This window comes from Podarcis bocagei (genome assembly GCF_964188305.1).
Source record: "Podarcis bocagei genome assembly, chromosome: 8".
In the NCBI taxonomy this organism is placed as follows: domain Eukaryota; kingdom Metazoa; phylum Chordata; class Lepidosauria; order Squamata; family Lacertidae; genus Podarcis; species Podarcis bocagei.
The window spans coordinates 46,804,005-46,829,201 of NC_138133.1; the positions used below are offsets into that span (position 1 = coordinate 46,804,005).

At 42.8% G+C, this 25,197-nt stretch overlaps 1 protein-coding gene across 2 annotated transcripts in view; it reads left to right on the top strand.

Moving 5' to 3' along the window:
• The window catches only part of LAMA3 (laminin subunit alpha 3), a 137,542-nt gene that overhangs the window by 20,712 nt on the left and 91,633 nt on the right, over window positions 1–25,197 (top strand). The window contains exons 6-19 of one of the 2 annotated variants that reach the window (XM_081205493.1): window positions 2,033–2,130; window positions 2,788–2,903; window positions 4,003–4,121; window positions 6,897–6,987; window positions 9,020–9,151; window positions 11,833–11,892; window positions 13,178–13,216; window positions 13,341–13,481; window positions 13,940–14,074; window positions 18,550–18,684; window positions 20,542–20,679; window positions 21,899–21,945; window positions 23,170–23,269; window positions 25,116–25,168. In XM_081205493.1, coding sequence (XP_081061619.1) covers window positions 2,033–2,130; window positions 2,788–2,903; window positions 4,003–4,121; window positions 6,897–6,987; window positions 9,020–9,151; window positions 11,833–11,892; window positions 13,178–13,216; window positions 13,341–13,481; window positions 13,940–14,074; window positions 18,550–18,684; window positions 20,542–20,679; window positions 21,899–21,945; window positions 23,170–23,269; window positions 25,116–25,168 — 1,404 coding nt within the window. The remainder of the gene's footprint in view (window positions 1–2,032; window positions 2,131–2,787; window positions 2,904–4,002; window positions 4,122–6,896; window positions 6,988–9,019; window positions 9,152–11,832; window positions 11,893–13,177; window positions 13,217–13,340; window positions 13,482–13,939; window positions 14,075–18,549; window positions 18,685–20,541; window positions 20,680–21,898; window positions 21,946–23,169; window positions 23,270–25,115; window positions 25,169–25,197) is intronic. The other variant, XM_081205494.1, reaches the window with a different exon arrangement.

Genomic DNA, 25,197 nt, shown 5'->3' on the forward strand with positions numbered 1-25,197 from the left:
TTCCCCTGCAGATGCAACCTTTTGCCTTTCCTGGTCACTGAGGATAAGGTAGCAAACTTGATTTCTTTATTGGCCTTCTTCCTTCCACTGTACATCAGTACTGCTCAGGTAGGGTGGAGAATCTTTCTCTCTCTTTCTTAAATGTACACAGAAGGTATTATAACTATTGACTGAGTGTGGCTTTATCTGCCATACATGGGCTGGTGGCAGGGAGTGGTGCTCAGATAACATACTTTTAAGCTCTCTGGACACCATATGGATTAGTAGTGCTTGCAAATGACTAGAAGCCCAATCCTATGCATATTTATTCAGAAATAAATCCACTGTGTACTATAGGACTTACTTCCAAATAAGCATATGCTCAATTGCAGCCGAGCAGTGCAATCCTGTGAATGTCTACTCAGAAGTAAGACTCAACTGAGCACTGCAAGATAAGTAAGTTCCTATAGACTGCAGCCTTAATCTTAATCCCTGAATTGTTATATTGGAACAGACATGCACTGAATAAGGCTAAACAGTTCTGGAGAATGACTAACAATTTTGAGTTTCTGAGACAACTATACAGTACATTATTTTGGGCCCCTGGTCAGTGACATGAATAGTGAGTGGAAATTATCTTTTTTGTATTCCCACTTTACTTGATATTGCTGTAATGCTTACTCTGTGTCTTGGATTCCTGCTGTTTAAGTCAATAGATGGTTGGCCAATTTGAAACCATGGAGCATGGGATTTAACATAATTCTAAGATCTTCGGCTTTGATCCGCATAGCTCTGTACCCTTTTGACATTATGGAGAAAGACTTGTTATTGCATAGGTGCTGTATGAAGCCTCATAAACCACTGTATGGCTACACGTGATGAAATAAGTATGTGTTGCACCTCTTCCTAAATTCTCAAAGAATTGTTGGCATCTGTTTGTCTGGAGAGACAATGGAGTGCACCTCTGGGGGTGAAGTCAAACCACTGTGTTAGCAGCACCAAACTGATCTCCATGGGGTGCAAGCCCAAATTACAGGACCCCCCTCTTGGCCTTGTTGATGTGGTCCAAAGGAAAGCAGAGCAATATGTTTGGTACCAGCTTGGCTGCAGGAGTTGCTGGAAGGAGGCATACAAGGTGCCATCCAACCATCTTAGGGACTCCACTCCAGATTTGTATAAGGTTTACTCATTTTCTTCTCCTGAAGATATCCTGCAAGGCAGCGGAGGTTTAGGACCAGCATTTTCCTTCTCCTAGAGGGGCTACCTTCCCAGGTTGATGAGCTCCACCAGCCCCTCACTTCCCTCTACAGCACATGTAAAAACCATCTTCTTGACTGTTGGACCCAGTATTGGTCTTGTCCACTCAATCTGCCAGAGCCTGTCTTCATATGCAGGGGAAGCCCCTAACTCACTGAGGGTTTGAGACCCTTCAGCTACCCTGATCTGGTTTAGTCACATTCTAATCTAATCATCCTTATAATGCCCTTTAAAAAGATGGGAATGTAAAGATGAAGTGTTGAAACATAGTTGTTTGCCTAAAGACAGCCAATGGATTTGTGGGTGATCAGAAAGGATCGAACCAGCTACTTCAACTCATGGCTGTATACTTGCATTACTGCATCTGCTTCCATAGTACTGTTGCGCTAAGGTTTTGCTGGTGGGTTTCCTATGGAAGAACAGAGTGCTTGACAAGATGGGCCTTTGGCCTGATCCAGCAGGGCTCTCCCAATCCTCTTAGCTCTCCCTTCTGCAACAATTATTATAACTTTCTGTTCTAGAGCTGCCCATTCTATTTTTCACTTCCCTTTTTTATCTTCTGCCCCTCAGCCCATATCAATCAATAAATAACCAAAATATGTTTAAAATACAAATTTTAGTGGAGAAGAAGTTTATCAAGGTCAAAGATTCATGGTAGGCGGAAATTATTGGTGGTCATATATATATTTCACTAGCAAGTTTATATCATCTTGGGTCTAGAATTCATAATCTTTGAGAGAACACCCTGAGGATAAGCTCTGTCAGCTACTTACCTGCAAATCTTGTTTCTGTCTAGTATTACTACAGCATAAAAGACATCAGTGTTGGTGGACAGTGTGTTTGTAATGGACATGCAGATATCTGTGATGCCGAAAGGGACATAAATTCATACAGGTAAGGATTCAACAGTACGACCAAAACCATTGTGCTTTCAAAACGGTTGCTTTGTGGCTGTACAATGATGGCATCATTTTCAGGTTTTACTTCTATAACTTCAGAATTTGTTTAAGGCATCTTTAGCACTTTACTGTTTCTAAGGTGGAAATTAATCCCAGTTTCAGGAAATGGGTTATTAGGAGATCCCGGTTCCTCAGAGAGCTACAGTTCTCAAGAGTTCCTTGAGAAGAGTGATTGAACCACTCTGGAAATTATAGCTCTCTTAACCCTTAACAAACTACATTTCCCAGGATTATTTGGCGATGAGTGTTAAAGTGTTGTAACAGTGCTTTAAATGTATGGTAATGTATTTTTTGTGCTATTTTACATTGTTCATCATCTTGAGATGTCTTCATATAAGTTGTTTTGGAAATCTAATAATAATAATAATAATAATAATAATAATAATAATAAATTATTATTATTATTATTATTAATAATAATAATACTTCAACCCCATGGCTGTTATAAAGGATTCAAGTTTAATTTTAAGAGACTGCTGGTACATTCTGTGAGTTAGGTTTGTGCACACATCACGTCAGAGTGTGAAAAATACAAAAAGAGAGAGAATCATTGATGGGCGGGGAATCAAATGACAATTACTTATATACCCAGGTACCGATGTGAATGTCAGCACAACACTTGTGGAGAAACCTGCAATCATTGCTGCCCTGGATATAACCAGAAACAATGGCAACCTGCAACAACAAGCAGTACAAATGCTTGTGAACGTAAGTTTAGCATCTGAATGTGATTATTTGGTGGGGAGGGAAAGGTGCTTTTAATATACATAATATAATTTCCCTCTGTATTATTGCCTCACATGTTGAAAGAATTCATTCCAGCCATTTAAAGAAGGGCCCTTTCAGACCAAGGCAGATTATTATCTGTCTCCACCCCTGTGGACCAACTTTGACAGGTGGGCAAGATAGCCAACCTGTCAGTCACCTTATGCCATTCTGACATCAAATGACTGGCAAGTGAATTGTCTCATCCACTTGCCAAAGTCCCTTTCACAACACTTCCCAAGTGCTTGACAGCCAGGGAACCACATCACAAGCTAAGGACTGGCAAAACTGCTTTCTGGATGCGAATTGGAACATGTTTTGCAACTGAGTTGGAGAGCAACATTAGGAGCACTCAACTGTGAACACGTGCCATGGATGTGGCATAGAACAAAAGACTGACGAAAATCAATGTACAAACATTTCAGGCCAATCGGCCTATATTGTGAAGCTTGAAAGTGACAAACATTGCAAAAACCTTTGAATGAAAATAGGCGTGTCAGACCAAACAGTACCTGAATCCCACATGAGTAATATGGAAGAAAAATCTCTTTTATGCAACAGATAGGCTGTGAATAAGTAAATAATATGACACCATCCTATATTGTTAAGAGCTCCAGTGCAACCATGCAGGTTTGATATTTCCAGGTCATGCTTGGATGCTGAAGTGATCGACTCCCTGCCCTTCCTCCCATCTGCTCTGACTTGGAACAATCTCAAGGCCAGTTATCTGGCAAAAAAATTGGTTGAGATACTCCTTGCTTCTTCGGAAGCAATTTTGGCCCCATTTGTGTGCTTGGAAAGTATTGCTAAAAACTACCCTGTGAATTTGCAGCTTTTTCAGTCATACACTGCCCTCCGTATGTCCCCCAAAATGACAATTCTCAGTCTGAACAGTGCAGGACTGAACAGACTGTGATGACCTTGCTGCATCTGCTGTAAAAACTCATTGCATGACATATGGAAATTAGAGGTGCTTTTTTCTTCTCTGTGTTCCATTGCTCATTTGCCTGATGGTTGTAATGAAATTTATCATCTCTCTCAGCCTGCAACTGCCATGGACATGCCATGGACTGCTATTATGATCCTGAAGTTGAGCAACGTAAAGAGAGCTTAAATATTTATGAACAGTATCAAGGTGGAGGGGTCTGCATCAACTGTCAGGTAAAACTCCCATTATTAAAGTGTTTATTTCATTCCTCCCTGTCTTGAAACCATGTAATACATTTTATTATCATACCCATCACAATCTTTTCTAAAAATGTTCCAAAAGAGGAGATAGCCGAAATCACTGGTCGCTTGATATGTAAACTTCAGTAATGGAAGATTGACAGTGCAATTCTAAACATGTTTCCGCAGAAGTCCCACTGAGTTAATTGGGCTCATTACCACGTAAATGAGTATGAGATAGTCATATAAGGCTGCAATCCAATGTCCACTTACCTGGGAACAAGCCTCATTGAATTGAGTAGGACTTACTTCTCTCTCTGTGTGTGTTAGATTGTGTTGTGAACTTTGTTTTTTAAGCTTCTGAATAGGCACAGCCAACAGCAATTTAAATCAAGGGAACAAGACTTTTGAGATGACTAAGATGAAGGACCTTGTACTTAGTACACCACTTAAAGGGAAAGTGTTGTACCAAGTATAGGATACTTCATCTTATTCATCCCAAAACCTCTGATTGAAATAATACATGCTTGAAATAATACATGGATATGTTTTTTAAAGAGACATGAGTAATGAAGGTGAAATGATGCAAGAGAGATATTTTGAGACATTTCTCCAGACTATTTGCAGGGTGACTTTTGCCATTTAAATCAGATACTTTGGACACTGTTTATCAGTGGAAAAACACATCAAATCAGTGCTGGTCATTCCTCATCCACATGTTCAGGATGCTGATTGGAGGATCATCACAGGCAGCACAGCTGCTCTGTTACTAATGTAGTCTTGGTGATCCTTAGGAGGCCCAAAAGCCTGTTGGGAAACTACAAATTTATCCCATCAGTCAATGCAGTCATACTAGTTCTGATCATTTAAGGGGGGAAGCAGGCCATTGCTTGGGTAGCTGAAGAAGCCAAGCCATGTTCAGAACTGGGCGGGCAGTGCAGAATTGATGCAGAACCCATTCTTCCCTGGCAAGTGCTTCAGAGGACAGCTAGCCTTCCACTTGAGACCTGGGGTCATAGGAAACATCCAGTGCAACCATCATGCGAAAACTGAAAGCAGTATTTGTTTCACATGTAGCTGGATGTAAATCAAAGAAAAAATATTTTTTAAGGGAAAGAGGGAAACTCTTTGTTTCCAGTTTGCCATTTCTGTGTCGTTTCCTCTTTGCACTTTTGCCCATGAAAGAATATGTTAGCTAAGCATCTTTTCTGAACATCATCAAAGCAAGGAAAATGACTGGTATCTTAAAAAAACCCCGCTGTCCGTTGCAACTGATGTTGATTGTCCATAATTTGATTTTGTGGAAATTAAGCTGCATGAAATTGCTTAGCCATGAAATCTAATTATAATTTTTCCATCCTAAAAAAGGCATAGGTATTGGGCTTACCCTTTTGCAATTTGTATCATAGAAACACAATTATAAAGTTTTGCATAAATGACCGACTGAAGAAAACTGGGACATGGTGTGCAGAGTCTGTTTCTTTGCAAAATAATGATATCATGTATGCTTTGTTCTCTGTGTCAGGCAATGAGTTTCTGTTACACAGATGCCATTCCCTTGCTGTAGAGCTAATCTTTCATGATCACAAAGTTTTAAATAACTCTGCTATCCAAATAAGTTGGTGTTACATTTTCCATTTTTAAAAAACACATTTCATCCAATTGCATTTGAAATGAACTGGGTGTGTGTGTGTTGCAACATATGGAAATCAGATAACTTTGTTACTGGCTTTCCCTTCTGATGTAAATTAAAGGAGAGCCAAAGTGAATGTTCTCTTATACAGTGGTATCTCGGTCTACGAACAGCCCTGTTAACGAACTATTTGGTGAACAAACTCCGCAAAACCGGAAGTAGGTGTTCCGGTTAGTGAACTTTGCCTCGGAAGCCGAACGGAAGCCGAACGGTGAAGGGCACCGGCAGCAGGAGGCCTCAGTAGGGAAAGCGCACCTTGGTTTAAGAATGCTTTGGTTTAAGAATGGACTCCCAGAACTAATTAAGTTCGTAAACTGATCTACCACTGTATTTAACAAAAGTCATTTAATGGTCAAAGCAGCCATGAAGATAGTCTTTCATATAAGATTGCATTAATTTCACTAGATTTTGATCATATAGGGCATTTGTCAATACAGTGGTACCTTGGAAGTCGAATGGAATCTGTTCCGGAAGTCCGTGCGACTTCCAAAATGTTTGGGAACCAAGGTGCGGCTTCCGATTGGCTGCAGGAAGCTCCTGCAGCCAATCGGACATCGCGGAAGTCACATCAGATGTTTGGGTTCCAAAGAACCTTCAAAAACTGGAACGATCACTTCCAGTTTTTGATCATTCGGGAGCCAAAATATTCAACTCCAAAGGCATCTGAAAACCAAGGTATAATTGTACATGCCAGGTTGAGCCATAGAAGCTGTCGAGTTGGAGGGAGGAGTCCAAGAGAAGGGGGTTAAGTTGGGAGTTAGACTAGGAGTTTGAGTCAGGAAGTCAAACGAGGGAATAAGCCAAGAGACAGCCTGAGTGGGCCTGGCTACTTCAGGTGCTACTTCAGGGTCATCGCTTAGGTAACTGTACCCAGAGCTGTGGGTTCTAACTCCTCAGCTTCTGACAACATGCAAAAGAACCGCCCTCCAAGAAACCCAGAATGCACTGCATTTCTACCACATTAACATTCTTCCTTGGCCATAGTAACATATTTTCAAACATCCACATTCAGTTCTTTCCTTGCTTAGCTGTTTTTTTTCTCGTGTCACCTTTTTTCCTTATTTTATCCTGCATAGCACAACACAGCCGGTGTAAACTGTGAGAAATGCTTGAAGGGCTTCTACCGTCCTTATGGTGTTCCAGTGACAGCAACGTATGGATGTATACGTATGTTCTTTCCCTCTTGCTTTCCCCCCTACTGATTTCCACCCGGAGGCAGTGCGTCCCATTTTGCTGCTTGAGGCAAAGCAGGAATATGCTGCCCCGCTAGCATCCTGCCTCCCCGCAAGTCTCTCTTCCCTGGTGCTGCATGGGGGCACCTGTGAAGTGCAAGCAGTGGCACTGGCTTCCAGCAAAATCATGCTGAAATCTTGTGAGATGTCGCTGGAAACTGGTGCTACTGGCAGCGGTGCGTTTCTTCTGTCAGGGGGGGGGGGCCTGGTGGCGGGGGCAGGCTGCTTTCACTGTTTGAGGTGGCTGCCTCACCCCACCTCATGGGGAGGCTGACCTTGTTTCCACTCTACCTTCCAATTTCATGGGAAAATGGGAAGTTAATGCCAATATATTTTAGAATGTGAAGTCAGTATATTTCTATTGCCCTAGAATTTCTCTGATTCTAAGCGTAGTTCACTTTGCAAGAACAGCTTTTCCCTGCCATGCAAACCGCAAAGGTACAGGAACCATTTTTAAAAAAAAATTTTTTTTTGCTCTATGTGCTTGAGAAATGCTCAGATAGATTTTGCCCATGTGATGTTATTGTGTTTTTGGTGTGAGACCAAAAGAGGTAATACTGGTGCACCAGCTGTGACTGCTGCTGGAGAATGATAGATCGGTAATTGCTTGCCGTGCTCAAAGAACGTCCCAGTCAAACTTACTGAAATACGTTGTTTGTGGAGTAGCCCCTGAAACCCTCTCAGAAACTTTACTTGGCTCCGAATACTGCAGTTAGGAAATTTGGCAATGTATGTCAGGATTGAGACATAGGAACTGTTGAGTTGGAGCCTGCTGAACAGAATACATCTCTTCAGTTACTGTATTAAGTATTTTCCAGCCATTTCATGGGACAACCCGCTGCTGTTCCTTCCTTAGGGGAATTCAAAAGGCTGATGCACTTATTTTTAAGGCCCTTGGGACCTGGGTACAGGAAGGACTGCCTACCCTCACATGAACTTACCCATATGTTCAGATAGTCTTCGGGGCTCCTTCTTAGGGTTTTCCCATCTTTGGGAGTCAGGATGGTGTCAGACCAGAGAGACAAGCTTTCTCAGAAAGGAACACCAGGCACCAAATAGCTTATCTTTTTTGGCACCGAGCAAATATATTTTTAGTTAGGTAAAGGTAAAGGGACCCCTGACCATCAGGTCCAGTCATGGCTGACTTTGGGGTTGCGGCACTCATCTCGGTTTATTGGCCGAGGGAGCCAGCGTACAGCTTCCGGGTCATGTGGCCAGCATGACTAAACCGCTTCTGGCGAACCAGAGCAGCACACGGAAACGCCGTTTACCTTCCCGCCAGAGCGGTACCTGTTTATCTACTTGCACTTTGACATGCTTTAGAACTGTTAGGTTGGCAGGAGCAGGGACCGAGCAACGGGAGCTCACCCTGTCGCGGGGATTCGAACCGCCGACCTACTGATCGGCAAGTCCTAGGCTCTGTGGTTTAACCCACAGCGCCACCTGCGTCCCTTATATTTTTAATTAGGCCCCTTAAAAAACTGCTCAGATTGGCTTTGGTGCTATTTCTTTGCCATTTTATCCATCTTTTTAAGCAGTTCTTTACTTCAGTTTTTAAAAACATTTTGCTGTAAGTTGCAATAGAAGTGGTAACATTGAAGTGGGGCATAACTGCCTAAATAAATAAAAACAACAATAAAGCTCAGAAACTGGGACCCAGGATGTTAATTGGGATACTAGAAAGCAATTTGACAGGCAGGCAGCCTCTTCCCGCTCCCCCGCGTGAGCCTACGAGGGACATATATCGAGAAAAATCAACCTAAGCTGTTGCTGACAGGAAAGCATCATACTGTATTGACTGAAGAGGTAAAGTTCTCACAGCACTTTAAAGAGGGAAAGGATTATTGCAACAGTGCTATCTAAACCAGGAAGTAGCCCAAGTGCAGTGGACATTCCTTTAATTTTAATAGGAAGTAAATAAATTCAAGCTGAAGAAAGATTTGGGACTGATACTGTTTTATATACAGCCTGCAGCTGTAACCCAGAACATTCTGATGGCTGTGAGGAAGGATCTGGTCGCTGTTACTGCAAGTTGAATTATCAGGGTGAGACCTGTGACCGGTGCGCTGAAGGATACCATAGCTTCCCCTTCTGCTATGGTGAGTATCCATATATCAACACACAGCTCTGCATTTTTGTCCTGTCTCATTAAATATCCCCCCTACACATGCATTTGTTCCAATCATATTTCCCCCAAAGTCACCAGTAAGTAAAAGCTATACTGCAAAAAAAGACAAGGAAATAAATATTCTGGGTTTTGCAATGAAGCATGGAGGGAAGTAGCAGTCATAAATGTGAGATAAAGCTGAATTCTACTAACAAAACATGTTGTTATATATCTCTGTGACTGGTTGGCTCATGGGTTGGGAAGCAGACATCTGCAACTTCTATTTTTAAACATGTTTTCTCTGGCTGAGTGTTTCTGCCCCTCCCCAACCCTGTTTTCTTTGTTTCCATTCCAATACTGCGTAATATTTCAGTTGTGTTTCAGGCTACTGTTACTTATAGAACACAGCCCTTAGAAAATAATGAGATGATGATGATGATAATGATGATGTGCGATTAATCCCAAGGTCACAGGGCGGCGTACAACAATTTAAAACACAACATTAAAAACAATTGAAAACAACTTACAATCAGAAAAATAGGATGGGTCCTAAAAATATACATCTTAGTCTGGTGTCAAAGGTCATGGTATATAGAATTCTCTTTCTAAAGCTGCAAGACGTCTACATACCTAAACATGGTGGGGACGGGTGGATAAAAATGCAGAAAATAGCTAGAGGAAAGGAAGCAGGTGGCCATTGAAGCATTCCAAAGGTCTACCAGCACAAGGGAAATCCCTTGAATATTTTTTAAATGCATCATTTCACTCAGTTCTCTGTAACAGAGGAAGGTGAGGAGGAGGGATGAAGAACAGGGTGGACTGGGGTGAAATAAAGAGTGGAGGAGAAGAGAACTGGGTGAAGAAGTGCAAGGGGTTGATTACAAGAGAAGGTGAGCCAGGGAGAGATGTGGGCAAGAGAGGGTGTCATGAGTCCCTTAGGGTATCATGGAGGGAGTGGTCAGACATGGAGGAAGAGTTGGAGGGGCTTGAAGAATGGGCACTAGAAGACCTCAGGGAGGGTCCCTATGATCATCATTAATTCTGGGGCACAAAATGTGTCTAAATTTCAAGGAGGGACACAGCATCTTGGGGGACACTGGGGAGGGCCCAAGTAGATGGATGGAGGAGCCTTCTACTCTTCTCCCTCAAGAGGTGCCTAGTCCTTTGGTGGTTCCTCCTGTCACTCAAGACTCCACCCCCTTCTGGGGAGGTGGCTAGCAGTAAGTCTGATGCCATGTTAGTTGTGTCTCTGCCTCTGTCACCTTGGAACAAGGCCAGCCCACCTCAAGTAGTGCCTACCTGCTTGCCAAGTCTCAGGACTGCAGCTGCTGCTTGCCACTAAGGGCATGTTGCTTGTTGCATCAATGCCTTAGCTGGCACATAGCCCTATATTTCACCTCCCATGTACCTGCAGATTCCTGTGACCTGTAATACGCCTCATGCATTGATCTAATCTGAAAACGAAAGCCTTTGGCAGAACCAGAGTTGTGAGCTCAAGTTCTTCTTCAGATGAGGAGGGCCAGGACAGAGCGCTGATCTGAGCAAGGGTAGGGGAAGTAAGCCAGAGGGATGTTTTGAGTGAGGGAAGGGGAAGAAGAAGATTTGGGTAAGGGAGAACATAAGGCCAAGGGTGGAGGGTGGGGAGAAGAGAGGTAAAGATGATGTGTCAGGAGGGGGATTTGGGAGGAGGAAGAATGACAAAGAATGTTGACAAGTGAGGAGCCAGAGTTAGTGAAAAGAAAAAAGGAAGGTAAGAAGCAAAAGATTTTGTTTTCAGCCATTGCCCCACCTTCCTAATCCCAACAAGTCTATGCAGCTCCATGCATGTAATATCTGGGAAGGACTGTAGCTCAATGACAGAGTTATCTGCTTTACATGCAAAAGATCCCAGGTTCAGTTGTTGGCATCTTCAGATAGGACTGGGAATGTCTCCTATCTGTCACCCTGGAGAGATGCTGGAGAGTGTAGACAATTGTGAGCTATGAACCAGTGGTCTGGTTCTGAGTAAGGCAGCTTCCTATATTACAGTAGAGGAAAGGGTGAGACACAGTGAGATACTCTCTGATGCACCAACTCACATCCCCCCACATCTTCTGGAATTGTCTCAGGTAATTGTCATGATTCATTTTATTATTGTTGTATTAAATTTGTATACCTCCCTTCACCCAAAGGTCACTGGGTGATTCACAACACAAAATTCATAATAAGAACAAGGACAAGGACAAAATAAACCCATAACCACCGCCCCAAACACATTTAAAAGGTCATAGAATCAGCCAAAGGCCTGGTTGAAGAGGAAAGTTTTCCCCTGGCACCTAAAGATGCGTAATGAAGGTGTCAGCTGAATGTCCCTGGGGAGAGCATTTCCACAAATGGGGAGCCACTGCGGAAAAGGCCCACTCTCATGTTGCCATCCTCCAGACCTCTTGTGGAAGAGGCCCACGAAGAAGGGCTTTATGATGATCACAGGGTATGGGTCAGTTCATATGGGGACAGGTGGTTCTTGAGATAATGCGATCCTGAGCCATTGTATCATATTTATGAAATTAATTGTTTTATACTGTGAAGCACATTGAGTGCTTTGGGTAGAAGAGCGATGTATAAATGTAGTGAGTAAGTAAAATGTAGTAGATATTTTCTGAAAGTTGTCTTCTTTTCCTCCCCTCTTGAAAGGGAATCCTGTTTATCCTGTTACTCCAAGTCCAGAAGACCCTTCAGCTGGTCATATAGCTGGCAAGTGATCTTTTTCTGTTGTGTTTGCATTTTTATAATTTAATAACCCTGTATCCATCATAGGCACAATCCCGGTAAATATAGTTAATCTGAGGGTGGGTTTACTCAAGTAGCATATGAGTTTTCCTTTCTGAGGCTGGTTTGTATGTGGATGTTCAGAAATTGTTAGTATAAATGTGCTTCGTCTTTAGATTAAAACCTGCGAGTGCCTTCCTCCTTTGGTTGGTGTCCATTTTCTCTCTTACTGCCATCTCATTTTCTCCCTCTCTTTATGCCACCCACTTTTCTCCTTTCTCTTTGCCTCATTCTTCTTTTCCACGCAGCACACTGCCCAGAGAGGGACTGATTGCTCTGTCCGTCCTCTGGCAGCTTGCTTGACTTCTGTGCTGGGATGAGAGAAAGAGGCTTCAACGCCTCAATCTTTTCATACTTACTCAGGAGTATAATCCCAAGTAAGTATGCAAAGGATTGAGGCTTTGAGCTCAGTGGAGCCTTATCACTTAAACCCAGTGGGGCTTACTTTGAGTAGAAATGCATGTGTTTAAAGAATTCCTCCAAAGAATCCAAGTTTATAAGGGTGTTGAGGGTTGTTAGAGAATCCCACAGAGAGCTACAATTCCCAGCACCCTTAACAAGCTCCATTCCCCAGATTTCATTGGAGAAAACCATGGCTGTCAAAATGGTATAAGAGTGCTTTAAATGTATGGCGTGGACGTGACCAAAGGCAGACAGTGCATCACAATGATTCACTTCATTCTCCGTTGAGAGAAGGAACCCATGTTTTGCATGCAAAAAGTCCCAGGTTCAAACCCTGGCATTTCCATTTTTTTAAAAAAAGAGTCAGGTAGCAGGGTGATGTGAAAGATCTCTGCCTGAGATGCTGGAGAGCAACTACCAATCAGAATAAACAACACTGTGCATAGCTTCTTACATTTGAACAGCGCCAACATTTGGAACTGTACGTGCTTGTTTCAGTAGCTTAATAAATACTACATTTTAAAAAAGAAGAGAAAGATAGGTTTAATACGTGTGTGTATGTCCACCTGCAAAGGAAGTTGACTTCTGCTGGTCAAGAATTCCTCCATCACAAGACCTGTCTGTTTCTTAGCATTGAAAATCTTTTACTTAGAGCTTCCTGGCTTCCTCAGTTCCTGCACCTGGAAATCAGCAAGGCAGGGCTTATCCTTTAATAACGTTCTTTAGCAACTAATAGATTTGCTACATTTGAGGGTTTCCTTTGCTTGTTCTGTTAATTCCACGGCGTCATTCTGTCTTTCTGCATTAGGAGGCTGCAAGCCAGGATTTTTTGGGCCACGTTGTAAACGTAAGTTCTACGATTCTGATTCTGCTGACAGATGCCAAAATCAAATGCAATGCAATTTTAACCCCCCCCCCCATCCAAATACGTTTGAATTTCAAGACTATTAACTTTTTAAAAATGTCCCTAGCTTGCCAGTGCCATGGTTCAGGTGCATTAGGTGATCGTGAATGTGACAGACGAACAGGACAGTGCCGATGCCGTGAAGGATTCCAGGGAATTGCCTGTGATAGCTGTGCTGTAGGCTATTTCCATTACCCTTTCTGTCAAAGTAAGTAATCATGGTTTTGGCTTCATTTTATACTGTATTTGTTAGCCACCTTGTTGCCTATAATCTCTGATCCTTGGCCATGCTGCCTGGGGATGATGGGAGTTGGAGTCTAACAACCTCGGGAAGGCCACATGTTCCATATCTGTCTTAAAAAAATCAAACAATGAAGAAAAAATAAATATCACTTCCAAAAGGCTTGGGGAAGGAGCATGTTGACCTAGTTATGGAACTTGTGAGTGTTCAAGTTCAAGTTAATTGGATTTCTGCAGTGGCATAAATAATTAGCTTTCTTTAGAATCAACGTTTTTATGACCTGCATGTCAAACTGGGAACTAGCAAATGGTGGGACGGGGGATAATTTTCACTACAATCCTGGAGGTAGTTTAGCTTCTGACGTCTGTGAAGTGTGTTGCTTCTATCAGAATCACTTCTGAAAGTGCCCTGTCTTCCCCTGGCAGTGTGTGAGTGCAATTTAGCTGGCACCCTCCCTGAAATATGTGACTTCCTTGGAAGATGCCTTTGCCGTGTTGGTGTAGATGGCTTTCAGTGCAGCGCCTGCCAGCCTGGATACTATTCTTTCCCCTTCTGTCAAGGTAAAATAAACAAATAAAGAAATCTGACCGCATTGATCTGGTCAGGGGGACATCAAACTTGAAAATGTGTACAGTCATGTGTTCCTTTTGGCTGCATCCTTATGTTTTGAGAATTGGGAGGGAAGCATATTGAGATATTAGAAGCAGCCTTACACTGAGTAAGGCAGTGGGTTATTTAGGCTTCAATCCTATACACACCTGGGAGTAAGTCCCTCTGAATTCAATGGGGCTTACCCAATGGGGCTTACTTTTGAATAGACTTGTATAGGATTGCAGTGTTAGGTGCTATCCACTCTCATTGGCAGGCACTCTCCATGGTCTCAGTCAAGGTTTCCCCTCAGCTAAGATCCTGTAACTAAAGAGGCTAGGAGTTGCACCTGGAACTGCAAAGCATGTGTTGTGCCACTGTACTGTAAGGCTAAGGACCCCTGGATGGTAAAGTCCAGTCAAAGGCGACTATGGTGTTGTGGCGTTCATCTCACTTTCAGGCCAAGGGAGCCGGCGTTTGTCCACAGACAGCTTTCTGGGTCATGTGGCCAGCATGACTAAACTGCTTCTGGTGCAATGGAACACTGTGATGGAAACCAGAGCTCATGGAAACGCTGTTTACCTTCCCACTGTAGTGGTACCTATTTATCTACTTGCACTGGCGTGCTTTCGAACTGCTAGGTTGGCAGGAGCTGGGACAGAGCAACGGGAGCTCAACCCGTTGCGGGGTTTCAAACTGCCAACCTTTTGACCCGCAAGCCCAAGAGGCTCAGTGGTTTAGACCACAGTGCCACCCGCATCCCACTAAGCAATTACTGTACTATAATTCCTCCCCGTACATTATGTGTTGCGGTGTCAGGATGCAATGTGTCACAGGACTGTGTGACAGTTTCTTCTTATCACATGACCCAGTAATTGGAAAGTGATGAAAAATAAAGGCAAAATAAAATATAAAAAGCACTATGTTCACAGGAGTGCAGAATGCTTGCCCCTTCCTGAATGCGACACTGGAAAATATTATGAACTTTGAAAAGTTCTCCACTTATTGCAAAATGCTGGATTGAGACGACACAGCAAAAGAGTTTGATATTGCTGGACCGGGAAGACATACAAATGATTTAATGAAAACCATAACTTATATCCTTTAGTCGGCATGGAAGAATGTTTCATTGGAAATGAGTCAGTTCATGGCTTTGTTAAGAAAATGTACCTCAAATTGGCTTGGTTGACATGTTGAGCTTTAAAAAGTTGACATGAGGCCCAGGTGAGAGGGGCTCACAAAAGGCAGCCAAAGAAAGGAAAACATCCTATGAAAGCTAAATAGATCGGAAGGGTAATGTTAAAATTCCAAATATAAGAGTTGAGATTTATGTGGGAGACATTAAATCCATAGCCATTAAAATTGATGAAAGACTCTCCGTTATATTGATCTAAGTGGAGCCATTTTTATTTGAAAATGCTCAGAAAACTGATTTGACAGTACAAGAGCCCTTACGAAAGCACCTGAAGTACTGGGGAGTGGGGGGGGGGGATGTTTTCTGTTACATGGAACTAATCAGTGATCCCATTTGCACATAATAAGCAAACCTGCAATAAGAAGATAGTGACCACTTCCTCTACTTTTGCTCCTGCACACATTGCTGTGTGCTAAGCTATAGTTTGGTTTAGCACTTTGTCAAAACCCTGGCCCACGGTTTAGCTTACACCATGAAAAACAAAAGGTTTGTTCTATGGTTTATTCAGGGGCTAGAAAATCAGAAGACCAGGTTTGGACAGCAACACAACAGCAATTGGGACTGGAGGGCCCATGATCATCTCGCTGGGAGCTTTCATATTTACTTCTTTACGCCAACCTATGGCTGGGCTTAGCCTTATGCCTGAATGAGGCCAGTACAGTGGTGCCCCGCAAGACGAATGCCTCGCAATACGAAAAACTCGCTAGACGAAATAGTTTTCCATTTTTTGAGTCGTTCCGCAAGACGAATTTCCCTATGGGTGTGCTGGTCCCGGGGGTAAGGTACCGTGAGTGTAGCAGAGTCCACACGAAGCGGGGCGAGGTCCGATGCAGAGAGACGGGCGGGGAACAGGAACGCTGGAACAGAAGGCTGAGCAGGTAACAGGAACACCGGATGGTCAGGAACAGGAGGCCAAGCAGGGAACAGGAGTACTGGATAGTCAGGAACAGGAAGCCGAGCAGGGAACAGGAGTACTGGATAGTCAGGAACAGGAAGCCGAGCAGGGAACAGGAGTACCGGTTATTCAGGAACAGGAGGCCGAGCAGGGATCAGGATCACAGGAAGGTCCGAAGCCAACAACGACGTTGCTCCTGCAACCTGGGGCCGGGATGAGTGGGCTTTTATCCTCTTCTAAGGTCAGGGGCGGTCCCGACCCCCAGGAGCCCCGCCTACTCTGGCCTTAAGGCGAGCACTCCTCCTGGGGGCAACCAGTTCCCTTCGCCTCTCTGCCCTAAGCCTCTGCAGATCAGGAGAGGCCGAAGGGTTACTGGGCCCTGGAGGAGGCTCACCTGTGGCCACTGAGTCTTCCAGCACCTCTGGGGCCAGAATGGCTTCACCTGGTGCCTGCTCTTGAGTTTCCTCAGCATCTAGGCCTTGCCCCAGTTCAGCCGGCCCTGGAGGCGGGGACTCCTGTGCCGGCTGGGATTCCTCCGGATCGCTCTCAGACTCGGAATCCCAGGCCATCACAATGGGCTTGCTTCGCAAGACGAAACGTCTTGCGAGTTCTTGCGAGTTTGTTTCCTTTTTCTTAAAGCCGCTAAGCCATTAATAGCCGCTAAGCCGCTAATAGCCGCTAAGCTGCTAATAGCCGCTAAGCCGCTAATAGCCGTGCTTCGCAAGACGAAAAAACCGCAAGACGAAGAGACTCACGGAACGGATTAATTTCGTCTTGCGAGGCACCACTGTATGTGATTTTGAGGGCACTCTTTTTTGCAGCAAAAGCCTCCAGCTAAGTACAATTATCCATGAGGACCTAATGAGGCTTAGAACATCAGAATTCACCATACAGTCTAATAACGGCCAAGATAATTTGCCACAGTCATGTTCAAGATGGAGCTGAGAAATCTGAACTAAATTCCATATTGAAGCCAAATTCAATAACGATTCTGATATATTTAAAAGGCGATTAGGTTACAATGGATCTTAAGAGGCATCTACTTTGCATTCCTGCCCTCCCTCTGGGCGTCTTCAGATAGTAACTCACAGCTGGAGGTGCATAAAGAACTTTTTAAAAAGTGAAGTAGCAACAGTAGTTTGTTAAATCTCATAATGTACCACAAGCCAATGCATATGCATAATAAATGCATTACTTTTGGCTCTAAGCAGCCATTAATCTGTCAGTTTGCTTTTGCAGAGTTTAGACTGATCAGCATTTTTAAAATGCTCACAGAACGTCAGATGGTTATGCTAATAGCTGACATTGCAAAAAATTAAGGCATATTTAGTAATCGGCTGCTGGGCTCAGGGAATTAGTACTATAAGGGTATCGTCTAGCAAGACCACAAACACTTAACTAAGGATAGCTTCATTTCATCTTGCTTGGTCCCCAGACATGTCAGTTATAAAGTGAACCCCATACATTTTGCTGCCTAAGGGAGAGCAGCACATGTTGCCTTCTGCACCCACCTTCCCAAGTCAAGGTTCATAGTACCAAAGCCAGGTCAAGTCGTTTTCATGCCTGAGGCAGAATATCCCACAGCCACCTCTTCCCCTCCCTGTCAGTGAAAATGTGACAACACTAAATTAAATAGGCAATAATTTATTGCTCTTTCATAACATGCAAAAGCATCCTCCTGAGGTAGCCACCTCATTCTGCCTAATGCTAGAGCCATCTCTCTAACTTTACAGACAAAAAGGCATAGCGATTATTATTTGGTTATGGTGCATTGGTGTCCACTGGAAAGCTTCAGGGTTTGCAGCTTGAAATTAGTTGAATTATTATTTTTTAAATAAATGTTGACACAATTTTAAATATTGACGTGCTAAGAAGAACATATTTTTTTCCTTTCGCTGAAGGTCCTTCCCTCCCTCCCTCCTCCTAACATTAGGATATTTACTGCCGTCTCTTGACATTTGCTTTGGGGAATAAAAATTATGATTAAAATCTGGGGTTCCCCTGTGTAACACCTGTGAGCACCACAGAACCCCAAGACAGTCTTCTAGGTACCATCCAAAACCACCTGTCCCTCTCAATGTTTTTTCAAATAATTTTTGTTTTGGAGAGGTTGCTAGCTTCTTAAAGGCAGGGAGGTTGCCTGCTTTAGTGCGTATAAGTGGGATTTTTTTGGGGTGTGTGTGTGTGATTCTGAGCATCACCAGTTTTCCTTCTATGAAATCAGCATTCTGTGGTGCCCACAACAGTGTTTTAGATTTCCAAATGTGCCCACAGGCCGAAAATGGCCAAGAACCTCTAACTTAAAGAGAACTAACAAACAACAATGTCATGGTTTCTTATTCTCTCCCCCTTTACAGAATGCAACTGTGATATATCTGGGTCTGTGAGCAACATGTGTGGCTCTTTGGGACATTGTCATTGCTATACAAACTATGCTGGGCCAAAATGCAGCCAGTGTGCTCCTGGCTACTATAGCTATCCCAATTGTTTGCGTAAGTAACCAATCACGTTTCTTTCTCAGATATGAACTCTGATTTAACAATGTATTACTATATGTGGAAGCAAAACTGTTTTAGTTTACTAGATGTATTTAAGAAAAATGATGTCAGATGATTGACAGGTGGGTTGCCCTGCCCACCTGTCAAATTCAGCTTGCGATGCTAAGTTCTGATGAGGGATTTGGCCCACAGAGCCAAAAACGTTTCCCTACCCCTGCTCTAGAGAGGAGCTGCCACTTAGGACTAAACTGTTTCTAACAGGCATGTGGGTCATGGCTGTCAATTTTCAGATTTGAAAATAAGGGATCAGCAGCCTCGAAAATAAGGGACCAGCAGCCTCACCTGTCCCGGGGAAAGTCTACGGGATATCTAACAATCCGGGATAGCAGCAGGAAGCAGCGGGAAAGGGCACTGGAATAAGGAAATTTCCCACAAAAAAGGGAAGGTTGACAGCTATGATGTGGGTGGGAGGAGCATTTTGACTGGAGGCAAAGGATTAATGCCCTTGTGCCATGATGCTGATCTTGGTCAAACCCCCCCCCCCACTCTTGCACCAGCTTTTTATTTGTTAAAAGACCAGCTGCACAAGGGGAAGGTACATGACAAATTTCAAGTGTAAATTGACCCTCGATTGCATAAGGAGCAGCAGACTGGCTCAATATATTGCAAATGTTTTGTTTGTGTGCCCAGCAACTCTAGCTTGGGTAGAATACACTCTCTGATGGTGATGCTCACTTACCCTTCCCCAATCTGGTGGCCTCAAATATGTCTTGAACTACTATTGCCATTAGTCCCAGCCAGTATTCTTGGTTGGCCCTGACCCCTGCTTGGGCCTTCTCATTGGCAGTTCCCTGGTTGTAGAATGCCCTCTCTGATGAGGTGTATCTTCCTACCTCAATATCAGCGTTTAGGAGGAATTTAAAAACATTTCTGTCCACCCAGGCATTTGATGACTGAAAGAGACTCTTCCTGGCAACCTTGAAATGATGAGGATATGTGACTGTTTTAAAATGTTTTTAGATGTCCTTGATGTTTTAATTTATTGATTTTTATTGCACCATTCTGCTGATTTGTTGCTGGCTGGCTGTGCTGTTTTGGGAGGAAGGGAAGGATAGAAATGTAGATAATAATATAATAAACATCCAGAGGGCACCAACTTGGCAAAATCTGCATAACTAAGAACAGTATAGTTAGCTGTGCAGCTGACAGAATTCCTGACAACCTACACAGTAAGCAGAGAACATGTTTTCCATGCTCTTTGCTTCAAACAACTCCTGTCCTCAGATTAACTGGGAGAGAGGGGGGGGGGGAGAGAGGCCTGTATTCAAAATTGCAGGTTTCAGCACTGTATTGTTCAATATAGAACTAGCTGCATCTTGATACTTTTTGTGAAAATTAACTTTTTGCAACAAAATTTTTGCAAGATTTGAAAGCGTTTGAGTAGGTGGACTTCAGAAGCTGATGATTTCAGTGTGTTATATTTGCAGAATTCCACCAACTTGTGAGGCCTTTTGTTTTTTGCTCAATGCCCAAAGTGCTTGAATGGAGGCATGAAGACTAGAGGAAAATATGGCTCTTCTCGTTCAGTTGAGGGAGCCTCTGCTCTCTGGTTTGGTGTCCTCAGAGAGATTGCCAACATAGCTAGGGGCTACATGAGGTGAAGGAGGATGAATAAGACCTCTGACCCCAAGTTACATATCTCTCTCTAAAAGGAGAAGCATGGAATGTATCAATCCACAAAGCAGCAGCTGCTTGCTGGAGCATGTCTCCAAACTTTTATCCATATGTGTATATGTGTGTGCGTAGTAATATGAAACCTGGTGTCCTTATAAAATTAACACCTTTGTTCAGCTTGTCAGTGCTCGACCCATGGCTCCTACCAGGACGCATGTGATGCAGTCACAGGCCAGTGTGAGTGTCAACCAGGCTTTACAGGACAACAGTGTCACAGATGTCTCTCAGCAGCCAACAGTTTTCCTCATTGCCAAGGTAATAATTACCAAGACACATCTATTTATGGCGATTTTTTAGAAGCAGAAAATTGTATGCGATCAGGGGAGTTGGACAAGTTTTGCCCTCATTGTGCGGCTAATTACTTGTTTAGGCTGCCATTGCTAAGTGTAAGATGCTTAGATCTTAGAGCTCAGGTGCATAGCTGTCAACTTTCCCCCTTTTTAAAGGGAAATTCCCTTATTCCGAATAGGATTCCTCGCAAGAAAAGGGAAAAGTTGACAGCTATGCTCAGGTGGTGGCAAGTGTCCTGAAGGATGTCATTTGGTGTTTTAGAGGGACAGTTTATTGAGGCAAGGAAGCCATACTACCTTATCTCAGACATTTGCAAACCATTTTCGGCTGAAGAGTGGGATAAAAATGTTTTAAATAAAGAAGTAAATAAAATTTATTTGAAAATCCCTTTTTAAAGCCATCCAAGTTGCTGCCTCTGATAGGAGCAAATTCCATCGTTTCACTATGTGCTGTGTGAAGATGTACTTTATCTGTTCTGAATCAACATTATTCCTGCTTCATTGTTTGCCCACGCATTCTAGTGTTAAGAGAGAGGGAGAAAAACTATTCTTTGTCACTTTCTCTATGCCATGCATACTTTTATACACTTCCTTTACATCCCCTTTTACTTGCCTTTTAAAATTAAGAAGTTTCAAATGCTATAATCTTGCTTCATCGGAGAAATTATGTTGTACTGATGCCAGAAGAAAGGAGTTAATGGTTGTTTATAGCTCAATCCTCCATGAATGGAATGTGTCTGGATTTAAGTTTGAGAGATACAAGCACATAAATCTCTTTCTGCTTTCCTGTGGCCATGAGGTTCCCTCAGTGGCCGTGGCCAAGTCAGTCAAAACCAATGACTGGGCAGTGTTATGTATAAAATTAATGGGAAATCTCACTCATGTTATTGGCCTCAGTTAATGTTTTCCATCTCTGTTTCCTACCTGTAAAATGGGAGGAACATTGACTACAGGGCCAGTGTGAGGATAAAACACTATTCAGTATGTACATAAAAGGAAGTATTTCAATATTAAATTAATATATTAAAAATATATCTGAGAGAAACTGTCAGTGTTTGTTGTGAGGCTCAGTGTATAGTGAAATAACCAGGGAATACTTTCTTCACTTAAAAAGTGCTATATGGATTGTTGAAAATAAATAGCTTTAAAATAATGGGTTTTTTCATTTTAAAAAATGTAAACAGGAAACAGCAACGAATGTGACCCAGCAGGAACCATGGATTCTTATTCTGTAAGTATTACATAATAGAATTGTATTGCATAATAGAATTGTCATGCAAAGGCCATAGTTCATTGAACTTTCATTTTCATAACAGTGGATTTATATGGAGAAAGAAACAAATAACTGGCAACACATTAGCACCTATCCTGCTAAATAACCTGACTGTGGCATCTACAATTATAACACAAGGCCACATTGCTAGGGCTTGAATGACTGGTTCTCCACCCTTTTCCGTTGCTAGTTAATGGGCACGGGGCAAGTTGTCCTCACAGGCACCGTAGCCCCAGGGAGGAGACTCCTCCAGTAAGTGACTTTTAGATAAGGAACTGTGTGGAGTGGGATGGTAAGCCCTCTTTAGTTCATAAGTGTAGGAGAAATGGAATGTTTGTCATATCTCCTAATATCAAATGTGTGAATATTATTACTTGTGAGATTTGATGATAATATACGTACATAATAGGGAAATGTTCTGTAGTGAATTTGCCTCTGTTCTGCTCAAGTCTCATTAGTTCCATTGAGCAAAGAGGTGTAAGACTGTTCCCCACTCAAACAGGTTTTTGATAATCTTTTATTTGTGTGTGTGTGTGTGTGTGTGTGTTTATTGATCCATAACTTAATGTAAATTTTCCAGTGGACTTTATTGATGGGCAGTATAAAAATATTAATTTAAAAAGCATGAAGAAATCAACACATTTTCTAAGGGTACACCTGCAAGTTGGAAGGATGCAACTGTAAGTTGGCCTGGGGGGGGGGGCTTTCTCAGAGTTTGGATAGGTTCCTTCAGCTCCTCCAGTCACATGTTGAGCCATGCAAGGATCCAAACTAGTATAGTCTAGCAGCTACAGACCATTGTATTGGGGTTGTATTGGGTGGAACGTCCCATCAGTGCAAGCGTTGCAGCTTGCCAGATGAAACAATCTCCCCTCTCCTCTCCCTGTAGGCTGTCTGTGGGGCTTCTCCAAGGCAATTTCAGGGGCTGCAGGGGAAGGAGAGGGGGAAAGTCCTGTTGTATGAGCAGAAGCCCTTGTGCAGGACTTCTGCTGATGGAACTCCTTAGGTGTATTCTGCTCATTGTGTATCTTCAGACAACTTACTAATTCTAAGTCTGGATTCTCCACCTGTAAAACTGTTCTCCATCTCCCATTTCCTATGTGTATTTCAAAGCTGTATACTAGTTTGTCAAGACCCTTAGCTCCCTGTCATGACATATGCATTATTCCCTTTGTCCATTAGGACGATTGCCGGTGTCTGCAAAATGTAGAAGGTCCAACCTGTAGCATCTGCAAACCACTTTACTGGCATCTGGCCAGAGAAAACCCGTATGGATGCATAGGTAAGGCTGTGTTGATACTCAACCAGTGCTTTTTTTCTGGGGGTACGCAGGAGTACGCATACCCCTAAACATTTTGTGAATCTAAGTTTGGCCTCATTGAGGGGCACTTTTTCAATATGAGTAGGAAAATGAGAGTACCTCTAAACATTTTTTTAAAGAAACAAGCACTGTACACACCTCATGTTATATTATAAAAATAAAGCCTGTGCTTTTTCCTGTTCTCAGCCCAGTCCAGGTCCTCCAAACCTGCCACTATTATCTTTTATACAGCAACCCTAAGAAAATGATAGTACCTGTACACATTTGAGATTCCAAAGGGGCTTCACTGACTGACACGGATGTGGACATGGTTGCAAAGGCCTTCATTGTGCAGTCTTAAACCACTGGCTTTGGATTCAGCTACCTTGTATATCGCAGAAGGTTTTGTCCTCCTCTTTTAGTGAAAGCACAATTCTCACAGGCTGAGAGTATCAAACAAACCAGTATTCTTGCAGTTGCTTAAAAAAACAAAAAAAAAACACCACTCTGTTTCCCATTAGTAACACAGATGCCTAATGATGCATAGCCAAATTCTGTTCTGCAGAATCACTTGATGTAAATTTAGCAGAGTTAGGCAACATACACTTGCAAAACTCATATAGCAGCCTTTTGGGGCCCAGGATTATAATGAAAATGACACAGAATAAAGGACTTAAGCCTCTGTTCCTATACACCACAGTCTTGATCTGGATCAGGGTCATCTACATCTGCTATTTAAAAATAAAATTAGAAGTACACAAATGCAAGCATGCTTTTGCAGCACATTCCTGTAAATATTTACTCAGAAGTAAGTTCTCTTAAGTTCGATGAAACTTAACTCCCAGGTTCAAGGGCTATAGAATTGCACCCTCAATCTAGTGTTTGATTTGGCACAGAGTGAGGCCATTTTGCCTGGAGAAAATTGTTTATTTACTTGCCCAAGAAGCCTCCTGTTGGTAGTTTTCTGGAAAACACCTGCCTTTTTCATGGACTGCCTAGAGTTATGTTGAGATGCAGAACATGGAAAATAAGTACAACAATAACTGGAAGCATTTTCAAAATGTTCAGCAACGCCCAAAGTTTATCTGATAGGTCTAGACAGCTTGCTGTGTGGAAAGGAGTCTTAAAATAGCTTTCCCTCCAAAGAAAATTTGTGTCACTTTTATGGTAACGTGCCTCCACCAATCTAGCAAAAGATACAGGAATTATTAGTACTGAATTCCACTTACATGGTAACAGAATGTGGCAAGGTCAGCAAAGATTCCCTGGAAAGTGGTTGTGATGGTAAGATTTTCATAGCCCCAGGAGAATTACTGAGGAAGATAACAGATAGTCAACCTAGCAGGAACACATGCAAGATACTTACCCCCCATAATTTCTATGTTTGGGGAAAATCAGGAGCATATCTCTGTCTCATGTGTACCTCCTCCATCATAAACTTAATACCTGAAATGGAACAGCCCATATTTATTTTAAAGTGGAATCTCCCTGTCTGTGTAATCCTGGCCTTGTTTTCATTAAGGGTCTGGATTGTGAAATCAGAGGGAGCTTCCACTCAAACAGATGCTATCTCCTAGTTCTGGAGTTTTGCTCTGCAGATGGGGATGGAGAAGGGATGGAGGGGGCAGACAGGCTCATCTCACCACAGGTAGACATTCCAAGTTAGAGTATTATATGAACCCTAAGTCTTTCTGGATTTTGGTCTTATAATTTAAAAAGGCAGAGAGTTCCTTTAGGCATGCCTGTTGTCTAGCCCTCATCCAGCAGATGTCAATCATATAAAGGTTTCTAAGAAAATGGTTTCAGGTGGATACGTTTGCCTTTACAGAGTGCCAGTGTGAGGCATCTGGAACACTGAGTGGAGTCAGAGAGTGTCGGCAGGTAAAAATATTCAGTTTTCACTTATGCGT